Source organism: Thunnus thynnus, chromosome 24, assembly GCF_963924715.1.
Source record: "Thunnus thynnus chromosome 24, fThuThy2.1, whole genome shotgun sequence".
NCBI lineage: Eukaryota > Metazoa > Chordata > Actinopteri > Scombriformes > Scombridae > Thunnus > Thunnus thynnus.
The window spans coordinates 17,872,963-17,896,766 of NC_089540.1; the positions used below are offsets into that span (position 1 = coordinate 17,872,963).

The window sequence follows — 23,804 nt, forward strand, 5'->3', positions numbered from 1 at the left end:
TTGCTGCTGTTTGTCGCACTGTGAGGAAAAAGTGTCATAATATCAACGGTATCATTAGCAGCGAAGCGGCTGAGTACTATTACTTTAACTTTGAGTGACATTCCTGTGGACGTGCAGGAACAAACCCACCCAGCCTGTCTGACTGCATTCACCTCTGTTACACTGACAGAGTGAGACAGTGTCCTCACATGTACTTAAAAACACACACACACACACACACACACACACACACACACACACACACACACACACACACACACACACACACAGCTAAAAAGGAAACGAGCTGCATGAAGCACGAATACGGATGACTGGAAACAACGGGTTCGTGTCTTAAAACATGTCGTCTGCCAGGAACGCACTTATAAGAATGAGAAGTTGTTTAAAATGTTACTTTAAAGTTATTTTAACCAAGTGAAAAGTCCAAGAATAGTGCACATTTACATTTACAGGTCTACTGGAATATATTTGCATGATTTACTTTGACCTTGTTTAAAACTAGACATCAAAACAGCATATAAACAACAGAAAATCACCATAAAAGCATCACTTGTCCCCTTTTAAAATGTCTTGCAGGCCAGTTTTGGTAGTTTGTTTCTACAATCAGAAGAAAAGATGCAAATGTTTAGATGCATCAGAAAGAGATGCTTGTGAAAAACGTCCCACATCCCTCTGTGTGCAGAAGTGGAACTGTTTAGAAAAAAATAAAGAACAAGTTTGTGTTTTAAGTGGGATTATTAAAAGCTGTAACCAGCAGCAGCAGCAGCAGCAGCAGCAGCAGCTGCACAGAAGAGATACTTGATATCTTTAAATGTGATCTGTTTGGTGCCAAAAAAATGCTCAGAATTCAGTGTTTCCTCTTTGACTTTTAAGCCAAAACTTTCTATTTCGATCCGTCGTTGAGTTTAGCAGCTGTTGACGTGTAAAGGCAAGAAAACACGAGCAAATCTTAAGATTTAATTATTTTATATGCGACGTTATTAGATGATTAGATGAATGTGTTTCAGCTTTTCTCAGGCAGCTGTGACAGGAGGTGGATGATATCTAATATTTAATAAAAGAGCAATATTTTCTCTATAGATCAGGTTTCCATGTTATTCACAGCTGTGCAGATGTGCGGTCTGGATTTAATTGCGAGGGGAGACTGCAGGGAGAGCGAGCGATCTTTAATCAGCGTTGCGGACGTTGACTCCTCCGCTCTGAACAATCCAGCTGAACTTTCTCACTCACTCTCTGGAAACGTCTCTGTGGTCTGTTCTGCAAACGTCTTATCATGTTCTCGACTCTCTGTCGTGTGCATACATCCACCTTCCCGCCTTTGCTTTAACTAGAAATACCGCATTTACGCAATTAATCGGTGATAAAGGAATTTGTTTGGTTGCAAAATTTTAATCCAGAATATCATTTTTAGGATCAAACCTTTTGAAAATGTTTGCAGTTTTTTTTTTTTTTTTTTACCTCAAATGAACTTGAAAAGAGGAAGTGAAGAAGTTTCATCAGGTTTTTGTGTTTCCCCTCAATGTTCTTGACTCAATTCACCACATTTGTGGCCTTAAATCACCTGTTTGTACAAAAAAAAAGCAGCAACTTGGAGACTTTTTGATGCGTAAAAAGCTGATTTGTGTATTTTTTTCCTGGATAATAACACAGCAGAGTAGAGCCGGAGTCAGGAGGAGGAGGAGGAGGACAGATGTTTGTTTGCTCGGTACGCTTCACTTCTCTACAAAAGTGAAAACCGTCAGCCGCCTAAACCGCCTAACGACTGTTGGTGTTTCCCAGCTGTAGTACATTCAACCTGCAACTCTCAATCGAACCTCCCCGCGTCTATGGAAATAATGAAATATCACCATCACATAGTGAGTGTGTGTGTGAGTGTGTGTGTGTGTGAGAGTGTGTGTGTGTGTGTGTGTGTGTGTGTGTGTGTTTCACCACAGTGGCAGCCAAGTCCTACCACTTCCGCCTCGTGGCACCCGCAACACGTGGCATCACCTATGAAAAGAAACTGGCTCGTTTGAGGGTTTTAAAGGCGCAGGCTTGCAGTGTCAACCCCCGAACCTGGTTTTGTTTACATGCTGATTTAGTGGATTCTTTTTCTTCAAAGAGGATCTGGAGAAGAAAGCAGCGATAAAACTGATAGAAAAGTCAAAATTTAGTCTTTTATCATTAAAAAAAAGCAAAATAAAGCAAAGAATAACATCAAAACACAAATAAAATGAAGAAGAAAGTGGAGAAAATCTCAAATTTAGCCTGTTTTTAACCATATTTTCATCTGGAAATGTCTGATTATAAGTTTTGGCAACATGCAGCTAACTGCAAAACCACAAGTGCTGCATTTATCAGCTCTGGTATCAAAACACTTTCTCCGTTTCGATGAATCAACGCGTAATCGAAGCTACAGGCGGGGCTAATTAAACTATCAGTCCACCTTTTGATATTCCTGAATCTCACTATGAAGGTGAAAGCTGTTGGGGGGGGGGGGAAGGTTGAATCACGGCGTCGGTGATGTCATTTTACGGAAGCTCCTCGGGGTTTCACCGCCCACCGCCGAGCCCATGGCAGGAAGCTGCTGAGGTCGGCTGGGTTTTCCTCTGATTCACCCGTTAACAAAGTGACGCAACAGCTCAGAAGAACAGCAGACGCACCTGGAAAACCGGTAAAAAGCGTCAAACGAGTGGATTTTTTTTTTTCTTTTTTAAATATGACTTTAACGTGACACATAAACAAATCGTTTTCCGACCTGAATAAACACATCAGATTGAGGTTTTTAGGATTGATTAAGGCATATCTAACGCAGAATATCAGAAGTTTATCTTTATAACGACTTTATATCAAATCGTCACATTTGAGAAGCTGAAACCAGCAAATTTTTGGCATTTTTTTACTTAAAAAAAAGACTAAAAATGATCAAAATAGTTGCCGATCGACTTACTGTTGCAGCTCTACTCCTGAGTTTTATTTCTTATGTTTGTGAAACTACAACATCTTTGTTTACGGAGCAGAATTTCACATCTATCTTCCTGTCAGGGTGGAAAAGTTTTGTTTTTTCTGTTCCACCGCAGAGTGTTTCTGTTTGTTTTGACAAACAGTCTCTTAATTTGCTCGTTTCGTTAGTCGATTAACTGATCGGTCGAAATGACGGAAAGTGAACTGGCAGCAATTTTGACGCACAAACAACTTTTATCAAGTGGCCGCGTTGCCTTGAAAGCAGTGAAAGAAAGAAAGAGAGAGAGAGAGAGAGAGAGAGAGAGAATAAGGTGAAGGGAGATAAAAAGTGAGAGAGGAAACTTATCACTCAGACATGATCAGACACACACACACTTACACACACACACACACACACACACACACAGCAGAAAACAGATTAAATCCAGCCAACTCCTCTGATGTGTTTCCATGTAAAGTACACACACACACACACACACACACACACACACACACACACACACACACACACACACACCTCTCTGCCAGGAACAGAGCACATCAGTCAGTCATCAGCCAGTTTTTTGGGTGTGTGTACTTACATTCTTTTCACTTGTATGTGTGTTTCTGTGCATGTATTTCCCACTAAACACACATTTTACGTAATCTAATAACGTCATGTATGTGCGGTATGTTCGCACATACATGCACGTCTGCATTTAAGCGTGTTTTTTGCATGGATGTATGTTGTTTTTTTCTGCATGTTTGTATGCATGTGTGTGCAGCTGCATGCTTGTTTACATTTATATGTGTTTAAATTAATGTACCGTATGTGTGTATTAGTGCTGTGTAAACTGTAGTTGGCTGCACACACACACACACACACACACACACACACACACACACACACACACACACACACACACACACACACACACACACGCATAGTTTATATAAGATTCGATCTGGTCATCTCCTCTGGTTTTGTTCTAACTTTTCTTTCTTTGGTTTGGTTCTTGAGTTCTGACAGGAGTGAGCCCTCCTGTCTTCTCTCTCTGCAGTAGAAATGATCCCTCAGGCCTGAACAAAACATCTTTGAACATCCAGCCCTCCTACTCCTCTTTCCCTCTCGCTCTCTTGTCTAAATAAACTCTTTACACGCAACTCTGCTGGCTGCCGGCCGAGCCTGTCTGCTGCTGAGTGCGCCTGTCAGTCAGCGCGCAGGGTTACAAACAGACCGCCAGGCTGGGCCCAACGCCTGCCAGGTACTGTCTGACTGGTTTACTGACTGGATCGCTGACTGACTGGCTGGTTTAATGACTGAATCACTGACTGGATCACTGATGGACTGACTGGTTTACTGACTGAATCGATGACTGACTGACTGGTTTACTGACTGATTGACTGATTGGATTACTGACTGACTGACTAGTTTAATGATTGGATGACTGACTGACTGGTTTACTGACTGACCGACTGACTGGTTTAATGACTGGATCACTGACTGGATCAATGACTGACTGACTGACTGACTGGTTTAATGACTGACTGACTGTCTGACTGGTTTACTGACTGACTGACTGACTGACTGACTGGTTTAATGACCGACTGACTGACTGACTGACTGACTGACTGACTGGTTTAATGACTGAATCACTGACTGGATCAATGACTGACTGACTGGTTTAATGACTGAATCACTGACTGACTTACTGGTTTAATGACTGACTGACCGACTGACTGGTTTAATGACTGGATCACTGACTGACTGACTGACTGACTGACTGGTTTACTGACTGAATCACTGACTGGATCACTGACTGGTTTACTGGTTTAATGACTGACTGACTGACTGGTTTACTGACTGAATCACTGACTGGATCACTGACTGGATCACTGACTGGTTTAATGACTGAATCGCTGACTGACTGGATCACTGAGTGATTCACTGACTGGTTTACTGACTGACTGACTGGTTTAATGACTGGATCACTGACTGATGGAGTGACTGGCTTACTGAGCAACTGACTAACTGGTTTACTGACTGACTGGTTATTTCACCAACTAGTTTGCTGATTACCAGTGTACTAAGTGACTGGTTTTCTGTGTGAATGAATGTCTGGTTTACCGACTGGATTACTGATTAACTGGTTTACTACACTACACTGGTTCTCCAATGAACAGACTTGTTTATGACAGACTGGTTTGTTGACTGATTCACTGGTTTATTAACTCACCAGTTCACTGACCAGTAAAACACCTGATTTACAATCATTTCTTCACTTTTTTTAATACATTTTTACTCTGAATGCATTTTATTTTGGAGGGAAAACAGACTGAAACCGATCTTCTGTTGAGTTTCAGATGTTTATATAAAAACCGCTCAGATGTGGGAGAAGCAACAGATGTGCAAGAAAGATGGTTAGATAAAAATCAGGCACCTCAAACCACAAAAACTACTGATTACTGACGCATCAAAACAACAACTCACTGGGACCAAACTCCTCCGATAAAGATCTTTTCAGAAGCGCCAAATAATGTAAAATAAGCTTGAAACACATCAGAGTTCTACATGTTCAGATCTCTGCTGGATCTCTGCTGCTAATAAGGATTTACTGGATTAAAATTACAGCTGCCACCAGCAATAATAACAACTGCACCACCTCCTCCTGGAACCTGCCGCCATGTTTCTGCATAATCACGACCGAGACAAAGTGTTACAGCGAGGAGCGAATGAGACGGAGGTGAAGAGAGAGTTTGAAATGGGAGCGAGGTTATTATTTCTGGCAAATTCTTGACTTTTTTTTTTTTTTTTCTGGAGGTTTTATTCATCTCTGGAGTTTCAGCGTTTGGTAGAAAAACGTTTTAATGTTTTTTTACGGAGCGAGAAGAGAAACAGAAAGTGTGATAATGATGATTCTGTTGTTTAAATTTATACGTTTTTTTTTTTTTTTTTAACAATCAGGTTCGTTGAAGACGGATGTTTGCTTACAAAAAAAACAAAAACAACAAAAAAAAAACCTTTACTCCCACTTCCAATCTTGATTACTGAGCTGTGTGTGTGTGTGTGTGTGTGTGTGTGTGTGTGTGTGTGTGTGTGTGTGTGTGTGTGTGTGTGTGTGTGTCGGGGGGTGGTTTCCTGTCCTCAATGGCTTCATGGCACGACAGCGATAAGAGCACCGGAGCTACATAATGCTTCAAACTCCATGCAGATTACTGGTTGTTGCTGTATTGCCCCCCCCCCCTCCTCCTCCTCCTCCTCCTTCTTCTTCACCTCCTCCTCCTCCTCCTCCTCCGCCTCCGTACACCCCTCTACCTCCTCCCTCCACCTTTCTGTCTTATCCTCCACTTTAAACCACCTTCACCTCCTCGCATTTCTTTCCACTTTTTACAAAATATACTTCACCTCCTCATCGTTTCACCTCACTTTATCTCCCGTCTCTGTCCTCCTCCACTGTGCACCTCCACATCCTTCTCCTCCCATTTCCGTCATCCTTTTATAAAATATACTTTACCCCCCATCTCTGTCCTCCTACACCCACTTCCTCCCACCTCCTCTCTCTGTCCTCCGCAGTACGCCTCCTCTTCCCATTTCTTTCCTCCTTTTACAGAATATACTTCACCTCCTCATCGTTTCACCTCACTTCACCTCGCATCTCTGCCCTCCTCCACCTCCTCTCTCTGTCCTCCACCTTACGCCTCCACCTCTTCCTCCTCCTCCCATTTCTTTCCTCCTTTTACAAAATATACTTCACCTCCTCATCGTTTCACCTCACTTCACCTCCCATCTCTGTCCTCCTCCACCTCCTCTTTTTCCCACCTCCTCTCTCTGTCCTCCACCTCCTTTCCTCCCCCTTTTACAAAATCCTTTCAAAACTCCTCATCACTCCTCCCGTGTTTCCATCTCTGTTCTCCTCTTCATCCTCCTCCAGCCCTCAACTTTACACCTCCCCCTCCTCCTCCTCCTCCTCCCCCTTCTCCTCCTCCTCCCATTTCTTTCCTCCTTTTACAAAATATCCTCACCTTACCTCTCTTTTGTTTTCATCTCTATCCTCCTCTTCCCCCCACCTCCTCTCTCTGTCATTCACCTTATGCCTCCTCCTCCTCCACTCCACATATTTCCCCCTCCCTTTACCTCCCTTCTGTTTCCACTTCTGTCCTCCTCTTCCTCCACCTTCTTCACCTTATGCCTCCTCCTACTGTCTCTCTTCCTCCACCACCTCTTCCTACTCGCAGTTCTTTTCCTCCTTTTACAAAATATCCTTCACCTCCTCCCCGTTCCACCTCACTTTACCTCCATCCTGTTTCCGTCTCTGTCCTCCTCTTTGACCTCCTCTTCCTCCCTCCCTCTTCTCCTTGTCCTACTTCTATTTCCCTCCTCCTCCCTCTTTTGTAATCTCCACCTCCTCCTTTCATGTCTCTTCCACCTTATCTTTCCTCCTCATTCCTCTTCACTTTACCTCCCTTCTGTTCCCATCTCCGTCCTCCACTTCCTCCCACCTACCTCCCCTCTCTGCCCTCCACTTTTATACCTCCTCCTCCCCCACCTCCTCTTCCTCCCACCGTCTCCTCCTTGCCTATACTACCATTTATTCCCTCCCCCTTTTTATAATCTCCACCTCCACCTGCTACCTCCCTTCTGTTTCCAGTCCTGCTCCTCCTGCCGTTTCCTCTCTCTGCCCTCCACTTTGTACCTCCTCCACTTCCTCCTTCCCTCCTCCTTTTAAAAAATGTCCTTCACCTCCTCTTCCTCCCACACTCTCCTCCTCCTCCTCCTCCTCCTTGTTCGACCTCACTTTACATCCGTCTTGTGTCCATCTCTGTCCCCACCTTACACCTCCTCCCTACAAAATATCCTTCTCCTCCTCCTCACTTTACCTGCCTCCTGTTTCCATCTTCCTCCCTCCTCCTCCAATGTCTTTGCTCCATCTTTTACAAAATCACCTCCTCTCTCCTTCACGTCTTTTCCCGTCCCTCCTCCTGGTCCCACCACCTTCTACCTCCTACCTCTCTTTCCAGTATCTCCTCCTCCTCCTTTTATTTCCCATCAGCCCCTCCTCCTCCTCCCCTCCTCCCCTTCCTCCTCTCCTTCCTCTCCTCCCCCCTCATCAGTATCTACTGTATAATAACATTTAGCAGCTCAAAATTGGAGAACATGTAATCATGCAAACCATTCAAAAGCCAGCGAAGGCATATCAGACGCTTTGGCAGCTGTCGCCACCGTGTATGTGTGTGTGTGTGTGTGTGTGTGTGTGTGTGTGTGTGCGCACAAACTCACACAATAATCATACTAAATGTTTCCCCCTCTCTCTCTCTCTCTCTCTCTCTCTCTCTCCTCGTCTTTTCCTCCGCCGGCCTCCTTCCTCTCCTTTCTCAGCTCAGGATGCCGGGGGTTGAAAGTTCGCACGCGAGGCTGAGTGTGTGTGTGTGTGTGTGTGTGTGTGTGTGTGTGTGCAGGGGTTAATGCGTGTGTGTGTGTGTGTGTGTGTGTGGAAGAGAGTTCATTTGAAAGTAAACAGCAACTACTGCAAATTAGCCGCATTTCCATCAGTTGTGTTGAAGCGAATAAAGCACCTTCCTGAACATCAAGACGTTTTTTTTTTTCTTTTACTTTTTTCTTTTAGCTCTTTCTTTTCTTTATTTCCTTCCTGTGTTTATTCGCCATCGTGGGTGGAGATCAACGTCGTGACCTTCTGCTTTTTTTTTTTTTTTGGGAGGGTGGTGGAGGGGGGGAGGAGGGGGGGGATGTGTTGCCAAACTCCGCTGTGTGTGAGCTGCTTCTCTCCGCTGAAAATGACCTAATTATTCGATCTGTCACTTTTTGGACGGAAAACAAAGGATTAAAAGAAGTTGTCAGTTTAGTTTCTGTGGTTTCACTTTTCTTGTTTTAGCAGCGTGTTTTTGTTTCTCTACCAGCGATCAGTTCGCAGGGATAAAAAAGCCATTTGTCACGTTTGCTGTCAGCAGCTGACTCCACCGCTCGAGGGCACTGAGATGTTATTTCAGAATATATTTGTAGTATTTTTTCTTTTCTAAAAATGAAAGCTGAATGAATAATGACACCTCGCCAGATACAAGAACACTATCTATTCTTTTTTTTTTTATCTGTCTTTAAGTGTTAAAATTCAGATTAAATGTGCCTTTTAACAGGGTTCATAACACAGAACACGTCAGTACGACGGTAGATTTTTGATTTCTTACTCACCAAATGTGCAGAAAAATTCTATAAACATTGAAGAGGAAGCAGGAAAGCATCAATCATGTTCCATGTTTTCATTACTGGCTTGATGATTAACGTTTTTTGCTCGTAACTGCAGCTACTTTTTTCGGTTTCACACAGACCCGAAACTACATTTTATTCGTCCTCATTGGTTTAAAATGCTTCATAATGCTCAGTGACAAAAGCTTTTTACTAGTCTGTTACAAATCTAGACAGACTTTTGTGTGAAAAATAAGTCAGTAAAGCCAGATTATCCAGCTGTAGCATTCTGCTGAACCTCCTATTTAACATTTATAAGCAGCATATAAACATCTGTACAGTTATAAGCAGATAAAAGGACATTTTAAGTGTTTATTAATGTGCAGTATTTGTCAAAAATCATATCTTCTCCTGTTTATACACCAGCCTCCATGTATGTGTGGTTATACATTAATAAACACTTACATCTGCTTATATTATAGTTGTTTACACACTGATTATAAATGCTAACAAAGGGGGAGTCATAGTAAAGTGTCCTGTCGTTCTTACTGTACAAATCTATCTGTGTGTGTGTGTTTTATTGTCCTATAAAGCAACTTGAACTTGAACTTCTTCTGAGGAGCAGCGTTGACTAAACGAGACACTTAAACTAAATCCTTCAGTTTTTAACAGACACTGAGCGACGAACCTTCTGCTAACCGTGTTTTCTTCCCACAAAAACAGGACGAGATAAACTCCTCACGCCGCCGCTGCCCTCGGTTAAGCCGACCGGGTACGATCCGAGCGTGGGCGTGAGGGTGTGGTTGGGTCGTGCGCAGTATCAGCGGAGGCACCCGAGGGTGACCTGCCGCTCAGACGGAAGGAATGTAAACGCTGAGATGTCTCCTCCAGACTCAGCTCTTATCGTAGCATGCCAGGGGGGTCAAAGGTTAGCGTTGTCTTAGGAAAAGAAGCAGGTTCAGGGCTGGAGCAGTGAGTGAGTGTGTCATTTCAGTGTCTGAGATGTCTCTGTAGTGTGTATGTGTGTGTGTGTGTGTGTGTGTGTGTGTGTGTGTGTGTGTGTGTGTGTGTGTGTGTAGACGCTCCACATTTTGACGGATTATTCCAGGAAACGACTGACAGCAGGAATCATCATTCAGCTTCAGGCCTGCAGCTGAATGACTGCACTAAAAAGTTACTACTCATCCTGAAGACACACGTCTATTAAAACAACAACAACTCTGCAACACGACACCGAGCGTCCCTCTCATGTTAGAATAACACAGGTTCATATACACGATGATGATGATGATAATGGTGGTTACGGGGATCGTTGGCGGTTGTTTACCACTCCGTCTCTCTGGGCCTGGCCACTTGGGCGTGTTTACCAGTGAGATAGTTGTGGTTATCAAAGTGAGACTTTTAACCACAGAGCAGGAAATGGTGCTAACGACAACAGAACAGGAAGAAAAGAAGTTAAACTTTGAGTAAACAAGATGAAACATTAGTGTCAGACCAGCTCAGCGTCGAGGCTTTAAGCCACAGAGACGCCTCGTGATGGATGAGAACATGTCAAGATTAGTGTGAAAGCTGATTTTTTTTAGAGTTCACCATCCAGACTTTGTAAGATTTAAGAGTGAAGGAGGAAATTATCTTGGAATAAAGGAGTTTGCTTCATAAAAGACACTTAATACACACAGTTTTGGCTTGAATATGATGTATTACATGATGTTTTCTGGATGCTACCAGCTGTCCTGTGGAGTGTTGTATTATGGGTTGTTTTTAGCCTTAATGCTGCTCTGCTAGTGTTTCTGTTTATGATGCAGCTGTTTGCCCAAATTAACTAACAGGAATTTCTGACAGCTTGTTCCACGAATGAAACAAATTCCTGAGGATTCTTATCATTACTAGTATTTCTTATCTTTAAAAAAATTTCAAAATAAAATAAATAAAAACCATTAACCTGAACTAAAACAGCCTTTTATAAAAGTAAACTGTTTATTCATGAATAAATGAGGCTAATAAATGCTTTAAAAGTTATATGTCGAGGTGAAATATGGCTTATTCAGGGGGGTGTTGCTTATTCCAGCACCCCCTAATGGTCAAACGCTGTCATTCTCTAGTGTATGTTACATGTGGTCTGTCCTTTGTGTTTGCCAAATTGAAAAAAAAATAGCTGTTGATCAAAGGGACAGTAACATAACAGGAAACTCCACACATCCAACAACAGATGATACATGTTAAAAAACACAGGGGGGTGATTTAAAGCTAAAAAAAAAAAAAAAGGAGGGAGGGGGGGCCAAACGGAGAAGAAGCACTTTGAATCTGAAACCCGTCTCAATTTCCAAACCAGACAAGGCTTTTTCTGTACTTTCGCAAAGTCCTCGCCGTTCCTTCATGTCCAAACCTGCAGCGAGAGGATCAGAGAGAGAGAGAGAGAGAGAGAGAGAGAGAGCAAAACTGAGTGAAAGAAAGAAAGAAAGAAAGAGAGAGAGAGAGAGAGCATGAGTGTCAGTGATGCCGATCTCCTGTCACCCCACCGCCGCCGCCGCCCCGCCACCACCACCACCACCACCGCCGCTGCTGCTGCTGCTGCTGCTGCTGCCGCCGCCCCGCCATCCTGCAGTCCAAAGGGGGGAGATGGAGAACAATGACTCCATTCAGCTCTTGGGTTTCAAAGTCGAGAGAAACCGCAAAGTGCTTAAGAGAGGGGTGTTGGGAGATGGAGGGACGTGGAGGGGCGTGTTCGCAAATATGATAGAAAAAGAGAGAGAGAGAGAGAGAGAGAGAGAGAGAGGAGGAGGAGAGTCGGGGAGGTGGTGGTTTGAGGGTTGCACCAGCCTAAAATGATTTCATGTACCACGGTTTGGATGACGGGGTCAGTGAGTGCACCCAGAAAAAAAAAAAAAAAAAAAGAAAAGGAGCTTCTTCAAAGGTTCTTTTGTCAGCATCTACAGGAAGCTGTAATGACTCAAATTTACTATAATGGATATTTTTATAATAACAATGTATGAAATGACACTGTGTAAACGACTGAGGATCATCAGCTTTACGAAGCTTTACAGCTCATCATCGAGCTGCGGATTTACTGTCTTGGTTGATTTCCTCTTTTAAAAAGGAAGGATGCAACTAAAAACTGTTTTCTTAACGAGTAGATTAGTTGTTCGGTCCAGAAAATGTCAGAAAATGGTGAAAAATGTTTCCAAAAGCTCAAGATTGACGTCCTCTAATGTCTTGTTTTGTCTACAGTAAAACACAAAGATATTTCTGTCACAGAAGACTAAAGAAACCAGAAAATATTCACATTTTAGAAGCCGGAATCAGAGAATTTATGCTTTTATTTTATTAAAAAATGACTCAAAACTATAATCAGAATAGTTGGTAACTAATGTATTATTCAACTAATCACTGCAGGTCTAGTTTATACCAGAATTAAACACCAATGAAGAAAACAAAGGAGGAAAAGCAACGATTAATCAGTTAGAAACGTACTATTTTGATGACTTTTCAAGGAAAAATGCCAATTATTTACTGGTTGCAGCTTCTCAAATGTGAGGATTTGAAGCTTTTATGTGTCATACATGCTATTAAACTTCATTTATTTGGGTTTTTTATCGTTAATACAGCAAAACAAGACATTAATCGTTCTTTATAGCCCCGTAAAGGTGAAAATCTGAGCACTATGTATGTTTAAAGAACTGATTGCTGGTTGTGTGTAGAAAAAGTTTACAGTATCCTAAATGAAGATGAGGGATTAGGCGGGTTGAGCGCCCCAGGGAGCCCCCTTTCATTATGAAACCATAGAAGAAGAAGAAGAAGAGGTTGAGGGGGTGGTGGTAGTTTTGAGGGTTTCTCTTGTTTTACGAGGGCTCTGCCAGTTGGTAGGAGTCAGCTGTTCCTTATTAAACCCCGACGTTGGCTGGTGGGGGGGGGCGGGAGTTCCCCAGGACACCTACGGCGGTCCTCTGTGGTTGTATTTTTTCTGCGCAGACATTATTTATTAATTTATTTATTGTGTAAGCTATTTATCCATTTAGTTTGTCAATTGGTTTGTCCGATCTTTCTTAAAAATCACACTTCCTTTCGTGCATTTCCTTTTTAATCTAACGTCTAACTTCCTGTGTTTCACACGTTTATACCCTTTTCTCTCTATTTCACTTCTTCTTCCTCATCTTATTCAAACTTCTGTCTCACCCTCTTCTTCTTCTTCTTACAACTAAAATAGCTCATTGTTGCTGCACTGAGACGCTGAACCACTAAATCAGATCGCCTCCGGCTATGAGTGTGTTAGAGGCCTTAACTCTGAGCATGCCCGGGCAGACCCCCCCCCCCCCCCCCCCCCCCCCCCCCTCCACACACACACACACACACACACACACACTTACACCAAAACCACACTAAGGCAACAGTGAAACCGAAGACAAAGACGTACACTCTTGAGAATTCTTGTGTCTAGTTTTGGGTAACATACATCTTTACTGAATATCTGTTAACAACCCCCCCCCCCCCCCTCCCCCCCCCACACACACACACACACACACACACACACCACATATTGCTTTTGTTATGTATCTGTTTCATATTTGCACTTGTCAGTCCTACAAAATGTGTAAAAGTTTCTCATTTAGGCGACAAAAGGACCAGCCTGTCCAGTTTTATCGCCTTAAATGTCACTTTTTCCAGGTGGGCGAAGACTAAATTTAGAGTCCTCATGTGTCATGTGTCGAGAAATTATATTTGTCTGTAAGATGATCCCTCTTAAGCGCCGATTATCATTCCTTATTATTATGAAGGAATGTTTGAGCGCAGTCAGGTTACAGAGAGGATGTCAAACCAGATGTCACGATGACATCGAGAGTCTGCAGGTTTTTTATTTCCATCGCTGCAACACGCAGGTCGATTTCACTGCACCTTCAGTCAGAGAGGAAGGAGAAACGACTGAAACCCTTTGATGGAGTTTTGGTAAAAAGAAACCTCGCTCGGAAAACATTTAGATATGTGGAAAAGTCCTCTGACCACAGAGTTGTTTGTTTGAAATAGAGCTGCAATGATTAATCAATGGGAGTCATTTTTTTAAAGAAGGAAATCTCTGATTCCAGCTTCTCAAACGTGAATATTTTCTGGTTTCTTAAATCCTCCGTGACAGTAAACTGAATCTCTCTGGGTTGTTGGAGCAAAACCAGACATTTGAGTAGGGTTGGGTACCATATGGATATCCATATGTTTACATATGGCCTCATCTATATGTTTACATATGGTCTCGCTGTAATAACAAAGTAATACGTACTTTGTTATTACAGAGAAAACAAACGTAAACATAAGGATATCCATTTGTTTATGTAGGATTAGCATGCTAGGCTAATGGTCCGTCAGCTGTGTGATGTTTTACAGAGCACACAGACGACGTTAACACACCTGTCACCTGCTTAGCGCGGTGCTGTTAAAGCAGAGACATACAAAGCACGGCGCGGCTATGCTAAATGACGCTAGGCATGCTAACTAGCTGCTAGCTGCCGTGTGTGTGTGTTTCATTTCAGTTGATATCAATAACTTTTAATGACTTATTTTTAATAAAAACCAGGAGAAAAAAAGGTCTTCTCACTCCCTAACCCTCCACGCTGTTTCTGTTGTTGTGTCACATGTCGAACATCTGTGAAATGATTGGCTGTTTGCACGTCACTCGTAGCTCGCGCCATTATCAAGGGATATGATAGGCTGTTTATGCACGCTTGGGGAACTTTGCATATTCGTTATGTTTTTTCTCGGCTGTTTGCAATTGAATGCATTTAAGCAAACACTTATTCTTATTTCTATCAATGAAATGTCCGTCGTTGGTGATTATCGCTATCGTTTTATCACCCAGGCTTAGTTAGGAGTCTTCATAATGCTGCTGCAGTGAAGCAGGGCGTTGCTGAGAAAGAGTGTGCTCAGCAAAATCTTTTTCTGGATAAATAAACTTGAAAAAAAAAAAAAAAAAAAGCACCTACTCAGGTTGGATGGAAGCGTGAAACACAGCTGTAGGCCGGCAGAAGAGAGAGAGAGAGAGGAGGATTCGCTATTCAAATTCATGAAATGTGAGAGTGCATGAAATCAATTGGCGCTGTTGTGTTTTGCCATAAATCATGTTAAACGCCGTGCAGAGCATGCCGAGGGAGCTGTAAAACATTTTGGCATGACACAGGAGGGGAAAACTCCCCCCTGCAAAAAAAAAAAAAAAAAAAAAAGGAGAGGCGGTGAGAGCAAAGGATCATGGGATTATACATGAGGAGAAGTCTGTTTTTTAAGATGAAGCTGTTACTTAAGCTCACACGTTGACACATTACACAACACAAGATGAGAAATTACCAGATTTATAGTGTCAGAGCAGGTAAGAAGGTAACCAATCATCATTTGTAGACGGCTTGTTTAAACCGTGTGCAGCTTTTTTTTTTGGTGCATCTGTCAGAGCTGCAAGAATTACTGAAAGAAAAGTGAATCTGTGTTTAATTATTTACTGTTTAATGACAATAAAGTTGAAGATATATTAGCCAGAATTTGCAAAAAGGCAGTTTTTTATTTCATCTGTATTCCCTTGACAGAAAAAATAAAAAATACAGTTACTGCAGTACGATATAAACGTGCAGCAGGCTGTGCGAGGAATAAATACAATATTAAAAAAGCATAAAGAGAAATTATTATGCAGTATATGAGCTTTTTATGCTCATTTTACTGTAATTTAGCACTCATTTTGTCTTTATTTGGATCCCAATTAGCTTCCACAAACTTCTTCTTCCTGCAATAAAACAAACACTATAAAATCATATTGATCAATAAAACAAGAAAAAAAAACACAAAATAAGCCATATATATACACTAATATACTCATAAAATGAAGGAAAAGTAGACAATACAACCCTATAAAAACTAAATTGTCAAGATAGAAACAAACTCTGTAGGAAACCACTTTTGTTTACACATTTACAGTCAGCATTTGGCTTCATTTACGTTCATAATATTCCAGTCAGACTTCATCTAAAACATCCACTGTCAGCTCTTTTATCTCGCTCGTGTATTTTTTTATAAACAATATTTCCTTTATTGTGTCATTTCGACTCTTTTTCATTCTGTTTTATGTTCGTTTAATTGCCGTTATTGCATCAGTAATATAATTTTCTTCCTCTTAGCTTGCAGGGTGGCCATCCTCAAACATCTCTGTCTTGGGAATTGACACATTCTTTGATCTCTGTTGGTTTAACAAGCTGATTTATGCCTCTTACCAACAAGAATAATCTTTTTTCTCTGTCTTTTTTTTATGTTGTCTCTATCCAAACTAGCTCTTTTGGCTATTCGGTGCATTTTGGTTTTTGCACCAACTGTTCCATAACTCTTCCCCTCATACGTCTCTGATCAAACTAGCCACTCGTGGTTTTAGTTATACGCTCATAGTTTGGTTAGAAACGGTAATGTTGGCTTTTCCGAATACCCACATGATTTGAATTTCCTGCCGCAGCTCGAGGGTGTGTTCTTTGATATAAAACTTAAACTTCTGAAATGTATCGCCACCTGGAAACTCATATTTAAAGAGTGTGTGCCCAGCTTTAGCCACTGGTACATTTTCTTCCTTTTGTGCTTTGGTGTGTTTAACCAACCCATCTGGTTTGGTTGTTCCCTCGGCGTGTTCTCGTCTTTGTACCAGGCTGTTGTGGCAGATCTCAAATTATCTGTTTCTGTGGGTACTTTTGTGGCTTTAACCAAACTGTAATCTCTCCCCCCTGGCACGTCTGTTTCTATGTACAAAGTGTTTTCATGGCATTAACCCGTCTTTGTGCTTGTTTCATTCATCCGACCCAACCGTGTCACAACAACATGTAGCTGCAAAGTGTCCTTCACACAAGTTAATGGAGTAATTTGCTGAGTAGTTTTGTTGCTTAGAATTAGATGAAAAGATCAACAAAACTCTCATATCTGCACAGTAAATATAAAGCCTAGAGACTAGAAACAAGCAGCTAGCTTTAATAAATCAGTGCAGAAACTGTTTTACCTGCAAGACTTCAGATTTCCACACAATCAGAGGAATAAAAAGTGCGTCCTGGTTTTATTTCATTTATAAAATCCAAGTGAAACACGGAGCGTCTCTCCTGATTGGCTGCTGTCAGCTGAAGAGTCGATACTAGACGGTAGAGACGCTGTTATGTTTAAAAAGCCGACTTCACTGCATTTGACAGTCTTTCCATCATCGCTCTTGTTTCCATCTCAGTGATGTATTCAGGTCATTTAGAGACAAGACTGTAAAAGTTTACGACTGACAAAATGCGAGTCGACTCAGCACAACTTTTAGGGTGCAGCCCTTCAGATATTGCACATTAAGAAAAATAAAACAAAACCAGATACTGCACCGTCAAGGTACGGATATACCCTGTAATACCAAGATATAAGTAATGGTTTTGAAAAAAATAAGCACAATAAACAAGCAAGGTATTTCCCAAAATGTGGAATTATTCCTTTAATTTACTTTAAAACTAAATATGATATGAAATTTGGCACTTGTGTCACCAGTATGGAGCTAAAATTTTGACAATTGATTAATAATTTCAGTAAGTTTTCAGGATTTGCCACTTTTCCTTGTGATTTATGACGTTAAAGTGAACATCTTTGGGTTAGACTGATGGATAAATTAAAAATATATACATATTTATAGATGCTGAGCTGAGAAATTTAACTTTTTCCAACATTTTATTGACAAAACGCAGATGAATCGACAATAAAATTAACCGTTAGTTGCAGAAACTAAACTAATATGAACATCCTAGAGATTTTAAAGCCAAAGCAACCAACAAAACGTTCACCAGTAGCATCAACTTCACATTTTAATGTCATTCACTCTGTGAGAACAGCTGCAGTTTAATCACAGACTATTCCCTACATTGCTGGAAAAAAACTCAGGATATCGTTGCTTTGCCAACATCCCCGGCAGTGCTGCTGCTGCTCCTCCGTCGATTTGGGAATTTTCAAAGTCGTTTTCTCGTCGGCACGAGCTCTGAGTTCATATCAGGCTGAGAAGGGTACGCTTGTTTTGCGTTGAGAAACGTGTTGAAACGCTCGAACAAGACGAGGACTGTTTGGTTTTAATAGGATCAGTCTATGACCAGATCTTTGAAAGTCAACCAGAACCACAATATACTAGCCTCTCTATTTTATCAAATAGTGAAGAAAATATACTGTAAAATCATAGTTCACTACATTAATAAGCAGAAATAGTGGAACAAATGTGTCAGTGATCACGTATGATTAGAAATGACAAGTTCCTCAAAGCTTTCAGATTCATTATGGTTTTAAAATCACGGGTTTCATTCTCAAACATCTATAAATCCAGAAACTCACACTCAAAAGTCAACGTTTCACCTCCGTCACACGGCTGATTCGGTGGAAACCAGCCCTAAAATAACTAATAACTCAAATACTTCTTCTCCACTTCTTCATGTCAGCGATCGTTTAGTCAAAGCAGGATTATAACTTAAACAGATGACCGCATTTAGAAACCCTCAATTTTCTGTATTTTACATCTCACCAGTTACCAGCTGCCCTGTGGCCAATTTTAGGTTCTTTCGAGCAAGTGAAGACTTAAATTTCAAAGAGTTAAACATTGATTATATGAAAAAACTTCACTTTAAGTTCATTTAAAGTAAAATAAAAAGGGTACAACGGGTAAAAATCACCATTTAGTCACCCAAAAACCTACTGTAAAAATTTTCTTGAACATTAAAGTATGAAAAGAAGCAGTGGTTACAGTTACATATATACATACAAATAGTACATATACACCCATATTCACAAAGTATTTACAATATGTGCAAAATCAATGTCATATACAGGTTATAGTGCAAAAACAGACTCTTTTTTCAGGGTAAAACCTGAACAAAACTCCAAAAATCCAGTTTTATTTGTCTGTTTTTTCATATATATCATCATATATAATCACAGCAGAGAAAAGGGGATGTTTGTTTTCTAAAGGGGAAACTTATAATCTAAAATATCCAGTATTATCATTATCCAGTATCTTTAAATTTAACATGAAATGCTTTATGGTCGTTTTGTTGCGTGTTTCCATCGGTGGCGATCCCATTTAGGAACAAACCTCCTCCGTGTCCACGACTGCTGTTACCAAACCGGCTCGATTCAGATCGATCGAGTCTTCCCCTCCCCCCTCCCGTCAGCGTCTTGAGGCCTTTTTCGTCGACCACTTCACATGAGTCTCGTCTTCCAAAATGGCTGCCTCCCTGCTGTGTCCGCTCCACAGGCGAAAAACGCCGAGGCCAACGGGTAATTTTGTGGCTCTGCCTGTTATCCTCGTTTGACCTGGAGTTTTTTAACAAGGACAGGGCTGAGCCAGCCTCCATGCACTGTGTTGTGCTGGTGTCAGTCTGCAGATACTCTGAAGCTCTGAATTTCAAACCCAGTGCTTGAATTGGTGTAAAAAAATGGTGCCAGTACAACAAACCTGCAGCCTGAATAGCCTGCACGAAAAATTATTTACGTTTCTGACTCTTCTCGCAGCTTGTTTGAAGTCTTATATTGCCTGATTCTTTCCTGATGAAGTACTCCAGAAACCTACAGAAAGTGGCTGCACTGAGTATTAAGTATTCAACTGGACAGAAATCAAGTGAGTACTGGTCCAATTCAAGCACTGGTTAGACCATAAAAGTCTTCAGGATGGAAGATGACGTGTAGGATTGTTTTACTTTGGATTAAACAACCCTAACCCTGACCTCTAATCCTAACCCTAACCCTTAAACAACCCTGACGCACTAATCCTAACGCCCTAACCCTAACCCTTAAACAACCCTGACGCACTAATCCTAACGCCCTAACCCTAACCCTTAAACAACCCTAAACCTAATGCCCTAACCCTGATGCCCTAACCCTAACGCCCTGACGCCCTAACCCTGACGCCCTAACCCTAATGCCCCGACGCCCTAACCCTGATGCCCTAACCCTAACGCCCTGACGCCCTAACCCTGACGCCCTAACCCTAATGCCCCGACGCCCTAACCCTGACGTCCTAACCCCGACGCCCTAACCCCGACACCCTAACCCTGACACCCTAACGCCCTGACGCCCTAACCCTAAGCAATGAAAGTGTAAAAAATCCCATCAGATCTTCCTGCTTAGTTACACTCTCTATAATCAATTTGTGGTGTTTGGTTCAGTAATTATTGAGAAAAATCTCTTTTTTCAGTCGTTCAGTCCGCTCACTTCTTCAGTGAATTCCTACATTTCCTAGAAAACCTTTCAGCACATCATCTCTATCATCGATTTTCCGCTGACTTTGAGTCTCTTCCACCTAAACGCCAGTTTATCTTGTAGCTTTATTGCATTCAGGCCTGTTTTCTGCTGCTGTGTCTGTAAAAATCGCTTCTTACAGTAAAAATGCCTTCAGACAGCGAGTCGTTAATGTTAGTAAATGGTGAAAAATGCTCTTTATTATTTCGTAGAGGTCATGGTGACGTCTTTAAATGTGTTATTTTGTCTGATCAGCAGTTGAGAATCCAAAGATATTCATTTTAGACAGCAAATATTTGGCATTTTTGCTTAATAAATGACTAAAATGACTATTAGAGTATTAACATATTGCAGAATTTTAACCGCTCTAACCGCTTCACACCTCAACTCGTACTGTACGTTTGATTGCTGCCATCCACCTTGTATCACGTAGTAATAATAATAGTACAACAGCTTTTTTTAAGTAATATCATTAACGTTTGCTGGTCCAGATCAGCTGCTTGAAAGTACTGAAAGATGTCAGATTGTCTACGTTTGCTCAATAATACAGAAAAAGCAAGAAATGTACACCAAAAATAAAATCTACAGATGTAATACTTATGTATAAATGTGTATAAATTCACACAAATATTAGACATATGTCACTAATTTACTCATTTTAAATGCATCCTCATCCATCCATCATCATTTTCAACTGTTTTCCTCAAAAAACCCACCTGCTTCCTCTCTGAGAGGATATTTTAAGGTGCTCGGGGCGGCGGGGGAGTTGTTTTTCTTTTGTTTTTCGGCTGTGATTAAGAGACTCGCTCGATAACTGCCAGAGGAGGAGGAAGAGGAAGAGGAGGAAGAGTCGAGTGACAGTGTTGTAAGACGACAGGAAGCATCAGGCAGCTCCACCCTGATAGAAAGAGACAGAGGAGATTTCTGTTTGTCTCACTTCACACTTTTCATTCAGAAGATGTTTTAAGAGTTTTGTAAACACAATCCGCTGATTGTAAACGTCCAATATGGCCGTCAGAGGCCGTGATTCTTGAAACGTTGGCAACTTCTTTCACGACCTTTGCTCTCAATACTTTTTGTCACACTGGATGGAGGAAAGTTGTTTCTCATTTTCGGTTCCTTCTTCTGTGGTTTCCTTATTTGTAGTGAAAACGAACAATGCAAATCAGGCTCTTCAAAGAGTATATAGTGTTTTAATGCATATGGAAGCTTTAATTCTTCTTCTATGTGTATAAAATAATATAAAAAACTGACCAAAAACTGACAAATTTTCTTCTTCTTGACCTCCAGCCACCATCAAGAAAGGCAAGAATGGCACCAGTTGGACCAGCGAGCGGAACCTGATGTTCGGTGGAACTCCGCTGACTCCGTCCTCCAACTCCTCCGTCACCTCGCCCTCCTCCAACCAGGTGACCTCCATCGACGGCGTCAGCTTCTCCGAGGGAGACCTGCTGCTCCAGGTGAGGCGCCGGATATATATATTAATGTGAACGTTAGTATTGTTAATGAAACAGATGAGATCAAATCTGTGTTTTTTGTTTCTGTTTGGTCTTCAGGCTCTGAACGGGTTTGTGTTGGTGGTGACGGCTGAAGGTTACGTCTTCTACACATCCCCCACGATCCAGGACTTCCTCGGCTTCCACCAGGTGAGAACACAACCAACTGATGACCAATTAAAGTGTAAAAATAATAAAGTTTATTTATATATTACGCCTCAAAACCACAGTCACAGACTTTATAGCGAGTTTCAGCTCATTGTTTAGCTGTTTGGCTGCTCTGGTAACGTCGTTTTGGGACGCAGCAGGCAGCTGTTTTCAGATAAAAGGCTCTAAACAGCAAACAGACACAGTTAGCTGTAGACTAGCTGGTGAACATAGTGGAGCATTTAGCACCTAAAGAGCCAGATATTTAGATAACAGAGCTAAAAGAGGGCATGTAGTTTACACATGAGATGTAAAATGAGATATCTGGTATAAAAAATGTAAAATAATTGACTGTTAAATCATGAAAAATGTGTTTTAATAAGCGAGCCTGAACACCAGTAATCCTGGTGTGGATTTGTGTTGGTTTGCTGGTATCGATTAGTCGCGTTTCCTGACACTCACAAGCTCCCGTTGGTTGTTTATTTATCTATTTAATCCTTTATTCAAACACTTTAAAAGAGTCTCGTTGAGATCTTTATCTCCCGTTCTTCAAGAGGTACAAGAATAAACATATTCACGTTGAGCCCGGACAGACACACAGAAAAAGAGATCAATCTTATCTTCTCTCTGTCTTCGAGTGAGATGAGAGATTTCGATTTCAAAGTTTTTCTGCGGTTCACTCACATCAGCAGAAACCAGTTCTTACAAGCTCGGTGTGAGCATGTGGTTCAGCTGAGACAGCAGAGGTAATGAGGCTTATAGATAAATCACATAAAATGCAGCTTGTTAAGGAGGGCCGTCCCACCTTCTTTTTTTATTATAGGGGATGTGATGACGAATTTATCAGCTGTGATCCAGTGAGACTGGAACAATTCCCCCCCCATTTCACTCCTAATCAATATACTTTCACTGCAGGCTGCAGGAAGATCATCAATGTTGCAGAGAAACTCTTATGAAAAGAATGAAAAGTGACACTTATGCAACAAAAAGAATATGAAAAGCTGTTTCCTGTTAATTGATCGTGTTAGCAACTCACGAAACTCAGTGACGTCTTGCAGAATAATAACTTTAACTGTTAATAATTAAACCCAATACAACATATTTTCTGATATAATCAAAATATCGGTCCTCGCAGTGCAACATGACAGCTAATGTCGGAGATGTTTTTCTGTGGTTCCTCAGTAAAAACATAATGAAAGGCTCATTGAGCAACTATTAAATGTTGCTTCCACTGGCGGTGATGTTACCCAACGGTTGGCCCGACGCTGTCTGTGTTTGTGTCGGATTAACTGAACTCATCATATTTTCCCTTCTGTATTGTTTTGTGTGTGTGTGTTTGTGTGTGTTTGTGTGTGTGTGTGTTGGCGTCCGGCGTTGTGACACACACTGGGAAATAACTGGCCTTTTTAAAAAGTTTATAAAGGAATTGTGAAACTCACTAGTGTCCACTTTGAGTTTAAGTAAAGGAAAATTAAAGTCATCCGGAAAACGACTCTTTACCTCACCGCGACCTTTTCTTCTTCTTCTCTGACCTCCTGAACTCTTGTTGTTCCTCTTCCTTTTTTTAAGGAGCGCACCGTTACGTGTTTTCTACACATTTCCTACCTTCTATGAAGCGGTCGGTTTCACTTCGTGTTTTTTTTTTGTCGTGGAGGAGATGTGAAGCTGTCGCAGCGAACATGTTGTTCCTTTCTGTCACATGCAGTTACAAAAGCTAAAGAGAGACTTGTTGTTGAAAACTGTCCCTTGTGGTGAGAAACCGAGGACACTCTGACATCCTCTGATAATTAATCGTCTGCTGC

At 41.5% G+C, this 23,804-nt stretch overlaps 1 protein-coding gene across 1 annotated transcript in view; it reads left to right on the plus strand.

Moving 5' to 3' along the window:
* The window catches only part of LOC137177372 (aryl hydrocarbon receptor-like), an 85,073-nt gene that overhangs the window by 44,024 nt on the left and 17,245 nt on the right, over window positions 1-23,804 (plus strand). The window contains exons 4-5 of the mRNA XM_067583642.1: window positions 21,650-21,819; window positions 21,916-22,005. Coding sequence (XP_067439743.1) covers window positions 21,650-21,819; window positions 21,916-22,005 — 260 coding nt within the window. The remainder of the gene's footprint in view (window positions 1-21,649; window positions 21,820-21,915; window positions 22,006-23,804) is intronic.